This window comes from Equus quagga, chromosome 22 (assembly GCF_021613505.1).
Source record: "Equus quagga isolate Etosha38 chromosome 22, UCLA_HA_Equagga_1.0, whole genome shotgun sequence".
Taxonomy (NCBI): domain Eukaryota; kingdom Metazoa; phylum Chordata; class Mammalia; order Perissodactyla; family Equidae; genus Equus; species Equus quagga.
Window position 1 is genome coordinate 30,541,331 of NC_060288.1, and position 16,898 is coordinate 30,558,228.

Consider the following 16,898-nt stretch of genomic DNA (forward strand, 5'->3'; position numbering starts at 1 on the left):
GATTGGGCGATTGTGTGTATGTGAGTGAGCTTCTCTTCAACATCCTCTGTTTTCTTCATGAAGTGTGAGGCGGGTTTGTCCACTGAACGCAGGAAGGAGGGATGGAAGTAGGTGGAGATGGTTTGAAATGAGCATGGCAATAAATTGGCATAGAAGAAATGAGCTGGTGGGAATGTTCTGAAAGAAAAATTTGTTCTGACACTTATTAAAATGCCAGGGAAGACTATTCTTCAGGACTTTATGAGGTTGAGCAAAGTTGTTCCTAATGTAAGCAGTTAGGGATCCGGGCTTGATAAGGGAGTGTTGGTGGTTTCCCCAAAGCTGAGTGAATGATACCGCCCTCAGAAAAACTCCCCAAATCCTGGACGGTGAATTAGATATGGTGATACCCTTTCATCATTTTTCTAGCTTGCTTATTTAATGAGTGTGTATCCTCAAATATCCAAACACCCGCCACACACACACACACATACACACACACACCTCTTCCAGAACCAGAGTACAACTGTGGTCCAAAATCAGTACCATAGAAAATAAGTAGACGAATAAATGAATTTATAAATAAAAGCATATATAGAATTTATGTTTTTGCTACTTTGAAGTAAATTCTTAAATAGGTTTTAATTATAAAGAGAAATTCAACAACTCAAGGGTTAGCAAAAATGCAAAGTGGAATTTTTGCATTTTCAGATACAGTCCTTATGGTTAAATAATTCAACTTTGTTTTACTCAACATTGTTTCATAGCAACAAATTCTCCTCCCTGACAATTTAGTAAATAGTCTGGAATCCTTCAGACACAGAAGGGCATAAGCGACAAGAAGTTGCAATGGAATTAATTGCAATGTGCAAAACAGATATGCCTTACAATTAGCAACTTCCTTGGGAAAAACAAATTTAAGGATCTTATAATTAATATTCTCAGCTCTCAAATATATATAATTTCTAGCATGTAAACTCGATGAAAGGAGAGACCTTCTTTGCAAATAGCGTGCGCAGAACAGTCTTTGGCACATAGTAGTCATTCAGTAGAAGGCATAAGATGGTAAAATTTTCCCTCCTTTGCTATTTATTTAAAATACTAGTGACAGGTGACTGCCAAGTGTACCAGGCTTCTTCCGACACGCTTTGCAAACACTGTCTCATTTATACACATGGTAGCTTTGCAAGGTCCATTTTGTTATCTACATTTTATAAATGGGGACCACAGGCTTAAGGGTGTTATTAGTATCATCATTTTCTACAGTTATTAAAAACTTACTATAAACAAGCACTGGGCTATTTACATGCCTTCTTTCAAAGCAGCTCATTTAATTGTTACAGAAGTCCTCACATGTCACATGGGAAATGAGCCTCAAGGGTCACAGCCACAGTAACTGGAGAAGCTGAAATTCAAACCGAGGTGTATTTGTGCCCCAAACACATACTCTTAGTATTAAGTTGTCCCGTCCCTGTGTGGTTCTCCAAAATGTAATCTCTTCTAGAAAACTCAGAATTCAGTTAGACATTTTGTCAGAAATATATCTCCATGTATGCATTACGTGGTGTTAAGTAATGTGTACATATGATTAAGCAAATTGAGGTTTCACAAAGAACATAGGTTTTAAGTGAAGAAGAATGAATATCACAGTATCCTTTGAGAATTGAACCTTTTAGGTAGTTTAATGAATATCCCTTAATATAATTATTGCCCACGTGTCTACTGCTATTACCACCACTACGCCTAATATATACGAGACACTTGGGTGCGTATTTGACTTATGTTATTTAAAGTTATCAAGTACTTCAAGTTTATTGCAAAATTCGTATTTGAAATTAGTCACAGAAGAGGAAGGAAATGAAATTTCAAAAGATTTTTGTACATCAATAATATTCAAATTTGGGATATCAGAAGTATAAACCAAATAACATACTTAATATCAAGATTAATTATAAAGCCATCATAGTATGGTACTGGCATAAGGGTAGACAGAAACATCAATAAACAAATCTGAAGGTCCACAAGCAGACCCATCATAGCCAAGTGATTCACAGCAAAGGACCAGTGCAGTGCTGTGGCGAAAGTACAGGCTTTTCCATAAATGTGATGCTGGATCATTTAGATATGAGGAAAAATAGAATCTTGACCACTACCTCCCACTATACTCAGAAATCAATTCTAAGTTAATTGTAGGTCCAAATGTGAAAAGTAAATAATAAAGATTCTAGAAGATAGGATAGGGTAATTTTTTCATGACTTTGTGGTAGGTAAACATTGTTAAACAGAATACACCAAAAGCACTAAGCATAAAGAAAACTTCAGACAGCATTAATGGTAAGAACTTTAATTCATCAAAAAACACCATTGAGAGAGTCAAAACACAAGTTTGATACTGGAAGATGTTTGCAATACATGTATTTGACAAAGAACTTATATCCAGAATACATGAAGAGCTCTTACAAATCAATGACAAATAAGGCAGACAACAGAATGAATAAAAAGCTTTTAGGGGGCCAGCCCCATGGCCCAGTGGTTAAGTTCACGCTCTCTGCTTCGGCGGCCCAGGGTTTCGCCAGTTTGCATCCTGGGTGTGGATGCGGCACCACTCATCAAGCCATGCTGAGGAGGCATCCCACATGCCACAACTAGAAGGACCCACAACTAAAGATACACAACTATGTACTGGGGGGCTTTGGGAGATAAAGGACAAAAAAAGCTTTTAATTGGCACTTCTTAAAAGAAGATAACTCAATGTCCAAATACCATGAAAGAGTGCTTAATGTCATCTGTCATCCAGGGACTACACATTAAAACAAGAATGAATTGTTATCACACACCCATCAGAATGGCTAAAATTAAAAAACTGACACTACTAGTTATTGGCAAAGGTAGAGAGCAGGGGGCTCTTGTTATGCAGCCCTCAGAAGTGTAGCTTTGGAAAATGATTTGGCCATATCTGTAAAGCTAAGTATATGCATATCTCATGAATCATCAGTTCTGTTTCTAGTTATCTCTCTCCACAAAATTCATCCTATGTCCATAAAAAGACACGTAGAGCATAGGCTAGATGACTCAATTACAGTAGTTTATACAATGGAAAATGGGACAGTGGTGAAACTAGCTGTTTCACACAACAAAGGTGAACATCACAAACATAAGGTTGAGGAAAAGGACCCAACGCAAAATATTATATGCTATAGGATGCCATTTATGTAAAAATTGAAAAAGAGTAAAAACTAATTATGTTGGTAGAAATCAGAAATGTAGAAATATAACAAAACGATAACATTTGGTGCAGAGTTATAACTGAGAAGGAGAAAAAAGAAACCTTTTGGAATGCAGTTCATTCTCTGTTTCTTAATTGGGCATGATTACAAGGATTTGTTCAATTTGTAAAAATTCATCAAACAATATCCTTATGTCTTGTTCACTTTTCTGTGAATATTATTCATTAATTAAAGATTTTTTCAGAAAGCTATCTTAATATTATTTCCTGTATTAAGTAGTATTAACATAAATTTATCTTTAAAATATCAAAGAAAAGAAATTTTACTAAAAAGAAATATCATAATAACCCATTACATTTTTAAATTTCAAAGTAGTTTTCTGAATAAGCATTTTTGAAAAAATATCTAAAGTTTGTTTTTGAAATTAGTTGAATCTTCAGCAAAAAGCTTGCAAGCAATCAAAGGAAAAGAATTATGAAGCATTTTGAATTTACTTACCTAGGAAGACTGTGTCTAAACTGCTACATTCTCTTCTTGTTATGAAACAGAGGAATGTTGAGAAATGCCTGTGTAAAAAGAAAAATAATGTTATCCTGGCCAATAAATAAATCTCCATAAGAAAGATTCAGTTACAAAGTCCAGCTCCTGGTGGTGGTTTAGATCCATTCATTCACTCATTTTGATGTCTCTGGGGGTTTTACAAGGTGAAATTCATGCAAACTTTCAACTTTGTGACTGTTCTTAAGAGGCTAATAAATGACAAAGCCCACTCTTACTCAGCAGCAGTTTCCCACAGCAGCACTGTTGACATGTTGACCGGGATAATTCTTTTTTGCAGGGGACTGTCCTTTGCATTGTGGCATGTTTAGCAGGATTCTTGTCGTCTGCTTATTAGTGCCAGTGGCATCACCTCCCCTCCCCCCGCCCAGTTCTGAAACTGAAAGCGCCTGCAGACATTGCCAGGTGACCCTGAGGGGAAAGTGACCCCTGGTTGGGAGCCACTGCTCTGCGATATGTATATTGGAATATTGGAGCATTAAGTTGTAGTTCCGCGGCATTTCCTTGGTAGTCAGTAAATGCACTCGTTATTTTTGGCTTCTCCTACCTGGTTCTATTTTTGCAATCATATCTGGAAAAGGGTTGGAATTAATATTTCTGAGATCATTTTGCCATTCTACAAGGAAGGAAAATCAATTTCGTTTAACAATAAGAGGCAAACAAGTTGTTTTCAGTGTTGGGTGCAAGAAATCAGCATGCATAGAGTATCTTGTGCAGTGTGTTCATTATACAGATAAGAGTGCTAATTGTCTCTGATTAAATTAGAAAGTCATCTCAAAAATAACAATTGAAAATGAATATTCAAGATATTTTCTAAGAGTCTACTTAATTTAGATTTTGATGAAATAGATATTCGATTTTTTATTTAATTCATATATGTGATAAACTAAAAATGTGACTTTTCAAAAATAAATAACTGATGCTATCAATAATAGATATAAAAATAGTCCATTCTTTATTATGGCATTAATTTCAAAATTTACAATAAAACATTTCCGAGGATAAGGCAAAAATTAAATTAAAATTTAAAACTTCCAATTAAAAACTTCCAATATTAAACTAAAATTTAAATATCTGCTTCCAGGGTTACCTATCTGTGGCACATCAGGGTGGTATAGACATGGATGATGGGTGACCTGTGGGTGAAAGAATCCTGACTCTGACACCTTCACTGAAACATTAGGTAAAATGATTCGCTAAGGTCATGTAAAGCAGGTACAAATTTCTGTTCCTCAGAGGGATGCCAGTCGATTTGTCATATTTATTTATGGTTCTCTACCCAAGGGTGACTTTAAAAGTGAATTTGATAACTATGTATTGGATGATTTCTCACATCCAAAACCCTCTCCATTCTGCCACCAAGCCCAGATTTTGCTTCAAAAAGGTATTTTTAAATGCTTAGAATATACTTTCAAAATTTACAAATTTGCCTAGCATGGAAGGTTAGCTAAAGGAAACGGGACAACCTGCAGCCCATCCATCATACAAATGCCATTGTTAAGTAAGAAGGAACGAATAAGCAAGTTCCTTTGCTATTTTAGGGAAAGAATAACTTCTTTCCCTAAACCGCTTATTCTAATGATTAGATTTGACTCTGTTTTCAGAGAAGAAAGGCAGAAAATTCCATGGTAGTGTAGAGTTACTGACCTTGATAACTGCCTTATGAGAAATTGACCCCTACTGATAATTTTGTTTCTGAAGACAAAGAGATGATGTCTGTGATGAATAGCAAAAATATTTCCTTTTAAAACTTTTTAGTCAATTTCTTATCGTAATAACTGATAATTTTGACCAAGTAGTCTTCCCTTTGCTTTATCTTATAAAATTGTCCATGACAGTGTACTTTTTTTTTTCCATATATAGTGTATTACTTGTGCCAGACTTTTTTTTTTTAAAGATTGGCCCAGAACTAACATCTGTTGCCAATCTTTTTTTTTTCCTTCTTCTTCCCAAAGCCCCGCTGTATATAGTTGTATATTCTGGTTGCAGATCCTTCTAGTTGTGCTATGTGGGATGCTGCTTCAACATGGCTTGATGAGCAGTGCTAGGTCCATGCCCAGGATCCAAACTACTGAAACCCTGAGCCGTCGATGCATGGGCCAGAGCATGCAAACTTAATGACTCGGTCACCAGGTGGGCCACAGACTTTTTTTTTTAATCGCAGTAACATTGGTTTATAACATTATATAAATTTCAGGTGTACATCATTATATGTCGATTTCTGTGTAGATTACAGCATGTGCACCACCCAAAGACTAATTACAGTCCACCACCACACACATGCCTAATCACCCCTTTCACTTTCCTCCTTCCCCACTTCCCTTCTGGTAACCACCAATCCAGTCTCTGTTTCTGTGTGATTGTTGTTTTTACCTACTACTTATGAGTGAGATCATACGGTAATTGAATTTCTCCCTCTGACTTATTTTACTTAGCATAGTACCTTCAAGGTCCATCCATGTTGTCACAAATGACCAGATTTTATCGTCTCTTATGGCTGAGTATTCCATTGTATATATATACCACATCTTCTTTATCCATTTTGTCCCTGGATGGGCACTTAGGTTGTTTCCAAGTCATGGCTCTCGTGAATAATGCTGCAATGTATATAGGGGTGTGTGTATCTTTACACTTTTGTGTTTTCACATTCTTTGCATAAATGCCCAGCAGTGGAATAGCTGGATTATATGGTAGTTCTATTCCTAATTTTTTGAGGAATCTTCCTACTGTTTTCCATAGTGGCTGTACCAGTTTGTACTCCCACCAGCAGTGTATGAGAGTTCCCTTCTCTCCACATCTTCTCCAATGCTTGTTGTTTCCTGTCCTGTTAATTATAGCCATTCTGACCGGAGTGAGGTTATATTGCAGTTTTGATTTGCATTTCCCTCATAGCTAATGATGTTGAACATCTTTTCATGTGTCTGTTGGCCATCTGTATATCTTCTTTGGAGAAATGTCCATTCAGATCTTCTGCCCATTTTTTATTTGGGTTGCTAGTTTTTTGTTACTGAGATGTATGAGTTCTTCGTATATTTTGGGTATTTACCCCATATCTGATAAGTGGTTTGCAAATATATTCTCCCAATTGTTAGGTTGTCTTTTCGTTTTGTTGGTAGTTTCCTTTGCTGTGCACAAGCTTTTTAGTTTCATGTAGTCCTATTTGTTTATTTTTCTACTGTTTCCCTTGCCCAGTTAGACATGGTACTTGAAGATATGCTGCTAAGACCAATGTTGAAGAGTGCATTGCTTATGTTTTCTTCTAGAATTTTCATGGGCTTCAGGTCTTACATTCAAGTCTTTAATTCATTTTTAGTTAATGTTTGTGTATGGTGTAAGATAATAGTCTACTTTCGTTCTTTTTTTTTTTTTTTTGAGGAAGATGATTAGCCCTGAGCTAACTGCTGCCAATCCTCCTCTTTTTGCTGAGGAAGACTGGCCCTGAGCTAACATCCATACCCTCTTCCTCTACTTTATATGTGGGATGCTTACCACAGCATGGTGTGCCAAGCAGTGCCATGTCCGCACCCTGGATCCAAACCAGCGAACCCTGGGCTGCTGAGAAGTGGAACGTGTGCACTTAACCACTGCGCCACCAGGTTGGCCCCTCTACTTTCATTCTTTTACATGTGGCTGTCCACTTTTCCCAACACCATTTATTGAAGAGACTTTCCTTTCTCCATTGTATGTTCTTGGTTCTCTTGTTGAAATTAGCTGTCCATAGATGTGTGGGTTTATTTCTGGGCTCCAGATTCTGTTTCATTGATCTGTGTGTGTGTTTTTGTGCCAGTACCATGCTGTTTTGGTTACTATGACTTTGTAGTATATTTTGAAATCAGGGAGTGTGATACCTCCAGCTTTGTTCTTTGTTCTCAGGAATCCTTTGGCTATTTGGGAACTTTTGTTGTTCCATATAAATTTTGGGATTCTTTGTTCTATTTCTGTGAAAAGTGTTGTTAGAACTTTGATAGGGATTGCATTGAATTTGTAGACTGCTTTAGGAAGTATGAACATTTTAACTATGTTAATTCTTCTGATCCAAGAGCATGGAATATCTTTCCATTTCTTTGTGTCGTCTTCAATTTCTTTCAACAATGTTTCATAGTTTTCAGTGTACAGATCTTTCACCTCTTTAATAAAATACCTAGGTATTTTGTTCTTTTTGTTGCAATTGTAAATGGGATTGTATTCTTAATTTCTCTTTCTGCTACTTTGTTGATAGTGTATACAAATACAACTAATTTTTGTATGTTGATTTTGTATCCTGCAACTTTATTGTATTCATTTATTATTTCTAAAAGTTTTTTAGTGCATTCTTTAGGGTTTTCTATATATAAAATCATGTTATCTGCAAAGAATGACAGTTTCACTTCTTCCTTTTCAATTTGGATCCCTTTTTTTCTTTTTCTTTCCTGATTGCTCTAAGACTTCCAATACTATGTTAAATAAGAGTGGTTAAAGTGGGCATCCTTGTCTGGTTCCTGTTCTTAGACGGATAGCTTTCAGTTTTTCTCCATTGAGAATGATATTAGCTGTGGGTTTGTCATATATGGCCTTTATTATGTTGAGGTACTTTCCTTCTATATCCATTTTATTCAGAGTTTTTATCATAAATGGATGTTGTATCTTGTCAAACGCTTTCTCTGCATCTCTTGAGATGATCATGTGATTTTTCTTCTTAATTTTGTTAATGTGATGTATCACGATGATTGACTTGCAGATGGTGAACCATCCCTGCATCCCTGGAAAAATCCCATTTGATCATGGTGTATGATCTTTTTAATGTACTATTGTATTTGATTTGCTAGTATTTTGTTGAGGATTTTTGCATCGATGTTCATCAGTGATATTGGCCTGTAATTTTCATTTTCTGTGTTGTCCTTGTCTGGTTTTGGTATCAGAGTGACTTTGGCCTCCTATAATGTGTTAGGAATCTTCCCCTCCTCTTCAATTTTTTTGGAGGAGTTTGAGAAGGATAGGTATCAAGTCTTGTTTGAATGTTTGGTAGAATTTACCATGGAAGCCATCTTGTGCCAGACTTTTAAAGATAGCATATGGACAGTGTAAGCAAAGTATAAACATCCTTTATTTCCAAGTTTGAACATTAAGTTATTTTCCCCCATCCCCTAAAATATAGAGATACTGGACAACTAACCAGATTTGCCTGTGATTTTTTTGGCCACTTCATGAAAATACAGTAGTGTGAGCAAACCTTTCTTTGGTGGACTCTTACCCCTTCTTTCAGTTCTGATTATTACTATTTGATAAGAGTATCTGCTTTTAGGTGAAAGGAAGTTTTCCATAATTCAAGTATATACATTTCCCCATGAATTTTCAACTCCATAAATTATTAAATGAGTGCCAAATTTATATATGGCATAGCAATTCTCTTAAGACTGTTATTTGAAAGGAGTGTTGACATTAGATTGCAGGTTTTTGAAAAGCTAATTTCCACTCATTGGCAAACCCAGGATCATGACTAACATTAATTTGAGATGACTGCTATGCTTCCCACCTATCGTTGACTCTGCATTGTCACAGTTCTTGGGAGGAAGGACAACTTATGTGTGCTTGTGCTTTGTCCCTAATAGGCATCTGAACAACCTCTAGTTAATGCAGAGCAGCAAGAGGAAAACTAGTTTTTGCAAGCTATGTGTGTAAGATGATAAGTTGATTAGGGGTTGCTGTCATTGCCACCTCCAATGTTCACTTCATGTTATGACTTTTCATAACTAAGGAGAATTATAGAGCTCAAGTAAAATGCCAAAGTTCATTCTCATCATGTAACTTCTCCTAGAATCATAGATCTTGCTTCGTCTTTCTCCTGTTAGAGTGAGAAGGGAATGCGTTTTAGGAATACGAATTATCAAGGAAGGGATTTATTCCTGATTGTGGCCCCCTGCCTTCAACATTGTACACTCAGCTTTCGCTTCTGTAACATCTCAAACTCTTCCACTGAATGTGTCTCATAGGTTGCTGTTTGCAAATGCATACATGCTAAAAAGTATGCTAAAGTTACATATGGTTAATTACTGGAACTTCCCATTTGGTCCCTCCAAGGTAGAATGCAAAATTAGATTCATTTTTAGATTACTTGAGGCTTTTTTTATTGCAGTTGAATATCCATTTGTAAGATACTTTCTATTTTAAGACATACCAAATCGCTTTGGAAAAATAAAACAAATCTATTAACATTCAAGCAAATGACCTCAACATTCTGGAAAACATTAGTGAACGTGAAGACTCAAGAAAGCATTGAGAAAGAACAGACTTCCACTTGAAAGATTTTGGTGTGTCCCTGGTTCAGAACTCATTCTAGGTTACTGGGACCTCTTCAAATTCTTTCGAAGTAGAATAGGAATGTGCTGTGGTTAGCTGGTGGTATCTTTCCACAAGGTTTTGATCTTCTCCACGTCCGCAGAAGTGCCTATCGCTTAGCTGACAATGCTCAATTCCTAGGTTGCTGCTCATTTGGAACAAAAGTGCAGAAGACAGATCTAAGCAAATACTGTCCCAGAAGTGGTACAGTACTCAGAGTTACCATTCAAAATTGTGTAAAAAATTCAGTTTATCTGAAAAACATCTCTGTACCGTCTTTTTTTGGTTCCCTAAAGATGTTATAATGACCAGTAATCCCAACATTACTGGCTGCAAGATTTATAATATACTTCTATATCAAATGTCTGTTTGCACCATCACAAAAACTCTGTAAGGAAGATTCATGTCCATTTTACAGAGTAAAATGAGGTTCAAAGAAATGAAATGTAATGTTACTCAGTTAAATAAAGTCTGAATCCAGAATGGAAATCTGGATTTTTTAATACTAAAGCTTGTTTTTCCACCACACAAATATAATAAAGTCTAGTGTGAATAGGTAAATTAATTACTCAGTATCAAGCTACTTTTATACCATTTTGTCTGTGATAGCTTCTGGTTTTGCCAATGGTTGTTATAGATTAAATAATATATCAAAGCCATGCTCTATACAGAAATAAGAACAGTAAGTGAAAGGCTGAAATGAGAGCTAAGGCTATAGACTCCCAATATGCTTAGAGATGATTACTTTTAAAATTTTATTCTGATAATAAAAAGTTATATGTGGAGGCCAGCCTGGTGGTGTAGTGGTTAAGTTCACACACTCCGCTTCAGTGGCCAGGGGTTCACAGCTTCAGATCCTGGGCATGGACCTAGCACGACTTGTCAAGCCATGCTGTGGCAGCATCCCACATAAAATAGAGGAAGATTGGCCCAGATTTTAGCTCAGCAACAGTCTTCCTCAAGCAAAAAGAGGAATATTGGCAACAGATGTTAGCTCAAGGCCAATCTTCCTCACACAAACACACAACAAAGTTATATATGTTTATTATTTAAAATTTAAAATATGGAAATGCATAAAGAACATAATAATTCCCTTAATCCTGCAATTTGAAGAAGAAAACTATTTTGTTCCTGTTGCTATCTTTTAAGACAATATCCACACATGTATGCAATCTATCTATATAGAAATTTTGTTTTGTGAAAAGATTGTACTGTATATATGAACATTGTGTATATGTGTATAAATTGTGTGCTCTGCTTTTTCATGGAATATATTATGAACCTCTTTTCATGTCTAAATTATACATCTGTATCATCATTTTTTAGTGTCATTACTTTCTGTGCTAATTTTTGTTTGTAGTGTATATTACTTAAGCAATTTTCTATTATTGTCTGTATAGATTTTTATTATATTCATCATTATAGACAGCCTCGTGATGAATTTGTAGATATATATGGCATAATTATATTACCACTTCTGTTGGATAGGAAATTGAATTCCAAAGCTAATTTGCTGTCTAAAATAGAGCATGTTTTTAAGGCCCTTCAACTTGAAATAGCACATTTTCCTTGAATAGCCGTAGAAATTTGTACTCCCACCAGGATCAAAGGAATTATGATTTCTTTCACTTTTGCCATCATCGAATATATATTATTTCTTCTTTGTGAATATTCAGTTCAAGCTCTTTGCCCATTTTTCTATTGAAGTAGCTGTCTATTTTTTTCTCACTAACATGTTCATGCAATATTTTAAGAATATGAGTTCTTTTCCATCCGTCATATTTATTGCAAATGGTTTCCTAATTTATTGTTTCTTTTTTATTTTGTTTACAGTGTTTTCTACCATACAGAGAGTTTACATTTTATTTTTATATTCACCTTTAGGAAGCCTTTTTTCAGCCTAAGAGTATAACCATAATAACTTTTATTTTCTACTAGTATGTTTTTTTTTTCATTTTTTCTGTCGCATTTTCTCTGTTAGGAATTATATGCTGTATTTTTCTCCTATTGATCTATTGGGTAACAATGTTTATAGATATAATTTTGTTGGAATTTTTTTCCGTTTCTAAATTTTAAAGTACAAAAGTGATTTGCCTTAAAACTTCATATACTAGTTAATTGACAGCCCCTCTTCACCACTATCCTTTTCTTAACAGTGTGGTGTGTGTCTTTCGTTGTGTCGTATGACATCAGTGTGTGGTATTGCAGCTCCTCTTGGTAGAGTGAATGCTCATGCTTGTTCTGGAAATGAGAGATTCATGTGATCAGCTTAGGTCACAACCTGACTTTAATTCCGGTTGAGTTATAGGGAAAAGAATCCCAGGGACCCAGCAGTCACACATGCCCGTGTTCCTCCTTTGTTCCAGGGCTGTTCAAGGAAGCAGAGGCAAGCAGAAACCCATCCATGTTGTTTCCCTTCAGGTAGCAGTGACCAAAAATTGACCCCTGTACTCTTATCATCTTTCTCTCCAGTAGGCATCCTTTTAAACTCTGAAACACTTCTGATTCTTGAATTTTGTGTCATATGTGAGATTTTCCTGAGACAAATATTTCATCAACATTTGAATTGTGGGAAACTGTGTGAAGATATTGTGTCATTTTCCTTTAAGCTAAGATCTCCTCTCCACCGCCACCCTCCATCTCTTCACTGGAATTCTATTTCGTATAGTCTTATGGCATATCAAGAATCATCCTATAGATTCCAGAAAGGAATGGATTAAAATCAATATTTTTATAACATAGACCCAAAGAGATTAAGTGATATGCTCAATTCACACACTAAATGAAGAAAGAGGAAACCCCAAAATATATAGCCATTATTATTATCTAATAGGAAAGAACACATTTCATAATCAAATACTGACTAGGAGGCTCTATGATAATATAAGAAAACTATGTTAGATTATATTTCTCATATTGTAGTACAAAAATCACCCACATCAGAATAACTTGGATTATTAAAAATAGTGGTGAAAAGACTTTCAATTAAAGAGTATTTTGATTTTTAAAGCAAATATATTAATTTTGTACTTTAAAAGTTAGAAAAGGAAAACTATAACTTCTTAGAATGTGGACTCTTGATCTCCATCTAAGACGCCTGGCGGGGGAAGGGGGCAGTTCCCTGCATTTTTAACAGCTCTCCCATTGATCCTATGCGCGCTAAACTTTGGGAAACGAAGTCCAAAGTATTTACTTACATATTTAGACTTTAAAGCTGGGATAATCGTGGTAATATAAAATAAACATTTGATATATTTCACTTTGCAGATAGATAATGTCCCGTTATCCCATAATTTCAAAGTATAATTTAGAAAAAAACATTGTATGTTTTCTTAGGGGTGGTAACTACTTGAATATAACTTGAAATGTTCTGCTTAATTGGATACACTAATATAGACAGTTAACTATTTATCAGCAGAATTAATGTTCTCTGAACTATTTCATGTCTTTTTCATAGCAGAATAAGTCTTGATGATCAAATTTTGTGGGAATACTGGGAGGTCCTACCAAAATAGAAACCTTCTATGTGATGCTGTTGTTGAAATCCCATTCTTCACGTGATTATTTGTTCTAAAATAGCTTTCATCACTATTGCTATTCCTGTTACTTCCACCAATGGAAGTAATTACTTCCATTACTATTACTACTAATCCAAAAGTAAGATTCCTAATTTCAAGCCTCCTGCTTAGTTATATTTTATTGATACTGATAACTAAACATGAAGCAAAGTGTTAGAGTGGATTTCAATTTAATTCATTTATAATGGAGGGTAATATGAGCTTAAATAAATTTTCAATCTTATAAATTCTCCAGTTATACAAAACAGCTATAACTTACACAAGCTACTTCAGAAATTATTTTTAAAATTATATCTCATGAAAATTTTGTCTTAAAAACCAAATACATATTTTACGTTTTCATTGTGGTATTGAATTTCACTTTACTTGTGATATTGAGTCAAATTAAAATCTTAATATAATTTTACCAAGAAAAGTTAAGTAATTCAGGGATAACTAATAATATTTTTAATAAGGATTTAGCATATATAACATTAACCTTTGTTTTTTAATGCATCTGTTTCCAAGCCACTTAACCTAGTAAGTAATTGATCTTGCATATTTCTTTGACAGACTTATGCAGGCAAAGATCTGGAGGAGCAGTTACGGGCGGTGTCCAGTGTAGATGAACTCATGACCGTGCTCTACCCAGAATACTGGAAAATGTACAAGTGTCAGTTAAGGAAAGGAGGCTGGCAACATAATAGAGAGCAGTCCAACGTCAATACCAGGACAGAAGAGACTATAAAATTTGCTGCAGCACATTATAACACAGAGATCTTGAAAAGTAAGTATGGGAAAAAATATATATAATAAACTTTGTTATCAACCCAGTCAAAGTTGCCAGCCTGGTCCTTTAATTTCAGCATTTGTACCACTGAATACCTTTAGGGCAGAAAGTAAACAGAAAAATAGAAAATAGGAAATAAAGAATTCTTTTCAAACTACAGCATTTGATGATTTGACTCTGAGTGGTTAAGTGATTTCGTGAAATATACAGATAGAAAGATGCGTGCATCTCCACACAGTTTAATTTTTCTTAATTGAGGTGATATCCCATTGTAAAATTTTTAAAACCATAGATACCTTTACATACACTGTCAGTTAAATCATCTAAATATTTTGTGTCTTCCAAATTAATTGCAAATAAATTTTCTTTCTGATTTGGATTTAGAAATGCTTAATTTCTGAATCACCCAAAATCATCTTTTCAAATGCTCCTTCTTGCCTTGTTGCTTTATAGGTAACTGGCTTGAGAGCTGGACTTTTGTCAAACTACTGAGAGACCTAGCAGAGAACATCACAAAAAATTATGATGTTGCATAAAATGGCACAGTAGGAATTCGTGGACCTACTTTTAGAAAATAACTCCCTTCAGTGGTTAGATATTAATCACTGTGAAGGTTTGAGATTGCAAATTACTTTGAAAACAAAAGCAAACAAACAAAATGGCTTCATGGTGGAAAAACCAATAATTATGTCTTTTTTTTCCCCAAAAATCTTATTTTAGGAGAAATATAGGAAAATTAACTAGAACATTTAAGAAGTACATCATTTGGAATGCAGTGTTTAAAGAGTCAACAGTGCTATGGGTAAACCACTAACTCATTGGAAACAATTCCAAGAGAGAACATGAACAGGAAAATTAGACTTTCTGGGAAAAAAACTTAGTTCAGGATACATGTCCCATTTGATGGAAAATATCCTTGCGTTTCAAATACCTACCACCGTGACATTACCCAAAGTTGCTAAATAGCCTGCCTGAAAGTGATTTTTGAGTCCAAAACCATAGCTATCTTCTCAGTTACATCTCAGTTTAAAAAGAAAAATTAGATCATGTTGTTTATATTTGCTTTGAGGTTACAAAAATAGTACGTCCGTATAACAAATGAGCGTGACCTTCTCTCTGCAGGTCTTCCAGGCATCTATATATGAAGTTTTCGTTTTTTTAAGTAAAGGAAACCAAATATAGTTCTGTAGAATATTGGTGTAATTTTAAGGCGGCATAATCCTAATTTAGCTTGTTAAATGGCTGATGAAATTAGTTTTTTAAGAAATTATCCTTAGCTGCTCTGTTAAATATTATTGACACGGCAAGTTAGGATTCTGTCAACTATTTCTTTAAAGTTACGTATTATACTTAAATCTGAAAATCTGAAATTCAGTGTGAGTGACTTCCAACTGCTGTGGGCTTTTCCCCTTGGTGGCTTGTGTATAACTTATGCCCTTCCCTGTGACTCGACAGGTATTGATAATGAGTGGAGAAAGACTCAATGCATGCCACGTGAGGTGTGTATAGATGTGGGGAAGGAGTTTGGAGCAGCCACAAACACCTTCTTTAAACCTCCATGTGTGTCCGTCTACAGATGTGGGGGCTGCTGCAACAGTGAGGGGCAACAGTGCATGAACACCAGCACAAGCTACCTCAGCAAGACGGTAGGTGTGTCCGCTCTGCCCTGGGGCTCTCTCCGTCAGAACCCTTACCCTGGGGAGTCATTTGCTTAAACTCTGGTCCCTTTAAAGTAACTTAGTTCAATTCAGGGCTGCATGTATTTCCTTTGAGCAATGAAGTTAATTTTTCCATATTTTGTGGTTTTGATGATATAATATCACACAGAAAATAATTGATGCTATCTGAACAATGTTCATATATTGGTATCAAAGCCAAGTGAAGAAAATCAGAAATATACATATGAATGTACGTGTAAATACATACACACACACACACACACACATACATGTTGATCTTTAAGGATAAAGATTTTCATTTGGCAATAAATTATTTTTAAATGGTTAAGTCTTCTGATTATAGAGATATAGCACAAATTGCATATTCAAAATATATAATCACATGTATATGTTCTGTGAAACAGAGGCGTACTATTGAAATAAGCCACCACACTGAACATATTCACTGTGTTCATTTAGAAAGCAAAGGAAATATTCTGACGCTAAATCTCAAGTATTTTGACGAACCTAGAAAGTCCCATCGCATTACATGTTAAGCTTCTAACAAATAACCAAGAACCTTCTCTCAAGGTTCCGTTTGGATCTGGGGTTTTCAGAGCAGACACACAAACCTGCATTGTAGATCTTCCTTGGGAAAGGAGGCTGGCTGTCACAGGACACGGTTGTGTGTTGTTGATAACCATGGAGTGTTGTTAAAATGCTGTGCACCACTGGCCTCTGCACAGAAATGTTTGGAGAAGCCCAGTGCTGTGGGCGGGGCTAATGCAGACTTCTCTCTGAAAGACCAAACTGT

The 16,898-nt window shown here is 35.4% G+C and overlaps 1 protein-coding gene across 2 annotated transcripts in view; it reads left to right on the forward strand.

Moving 5' to 3' along the window:
* VEGFC (vascular endothelial growth factor C) overlaps positions 1-16,898 on the forward strand; it is a 115,020-nt gene that overhangs the window by 63,602 nt on the left and 34,520 nt on the right. For both annotated transcript variants that reach the window (XM_046648707.1, XM_046648708.1), the window contains exons 2-3: positions 14,210-14,423; positions 15,882-16,072. In XM_046648707.1, coding sequence (XP_046504663.1) covers positions 14,210-14,423; positions 15,882-16,072 — 405 coding nt within the window. The remainder of the gene's footprint in view (positions 1-14,209; positions 14,424-15,881; positions 16,073-16,898) is intronic.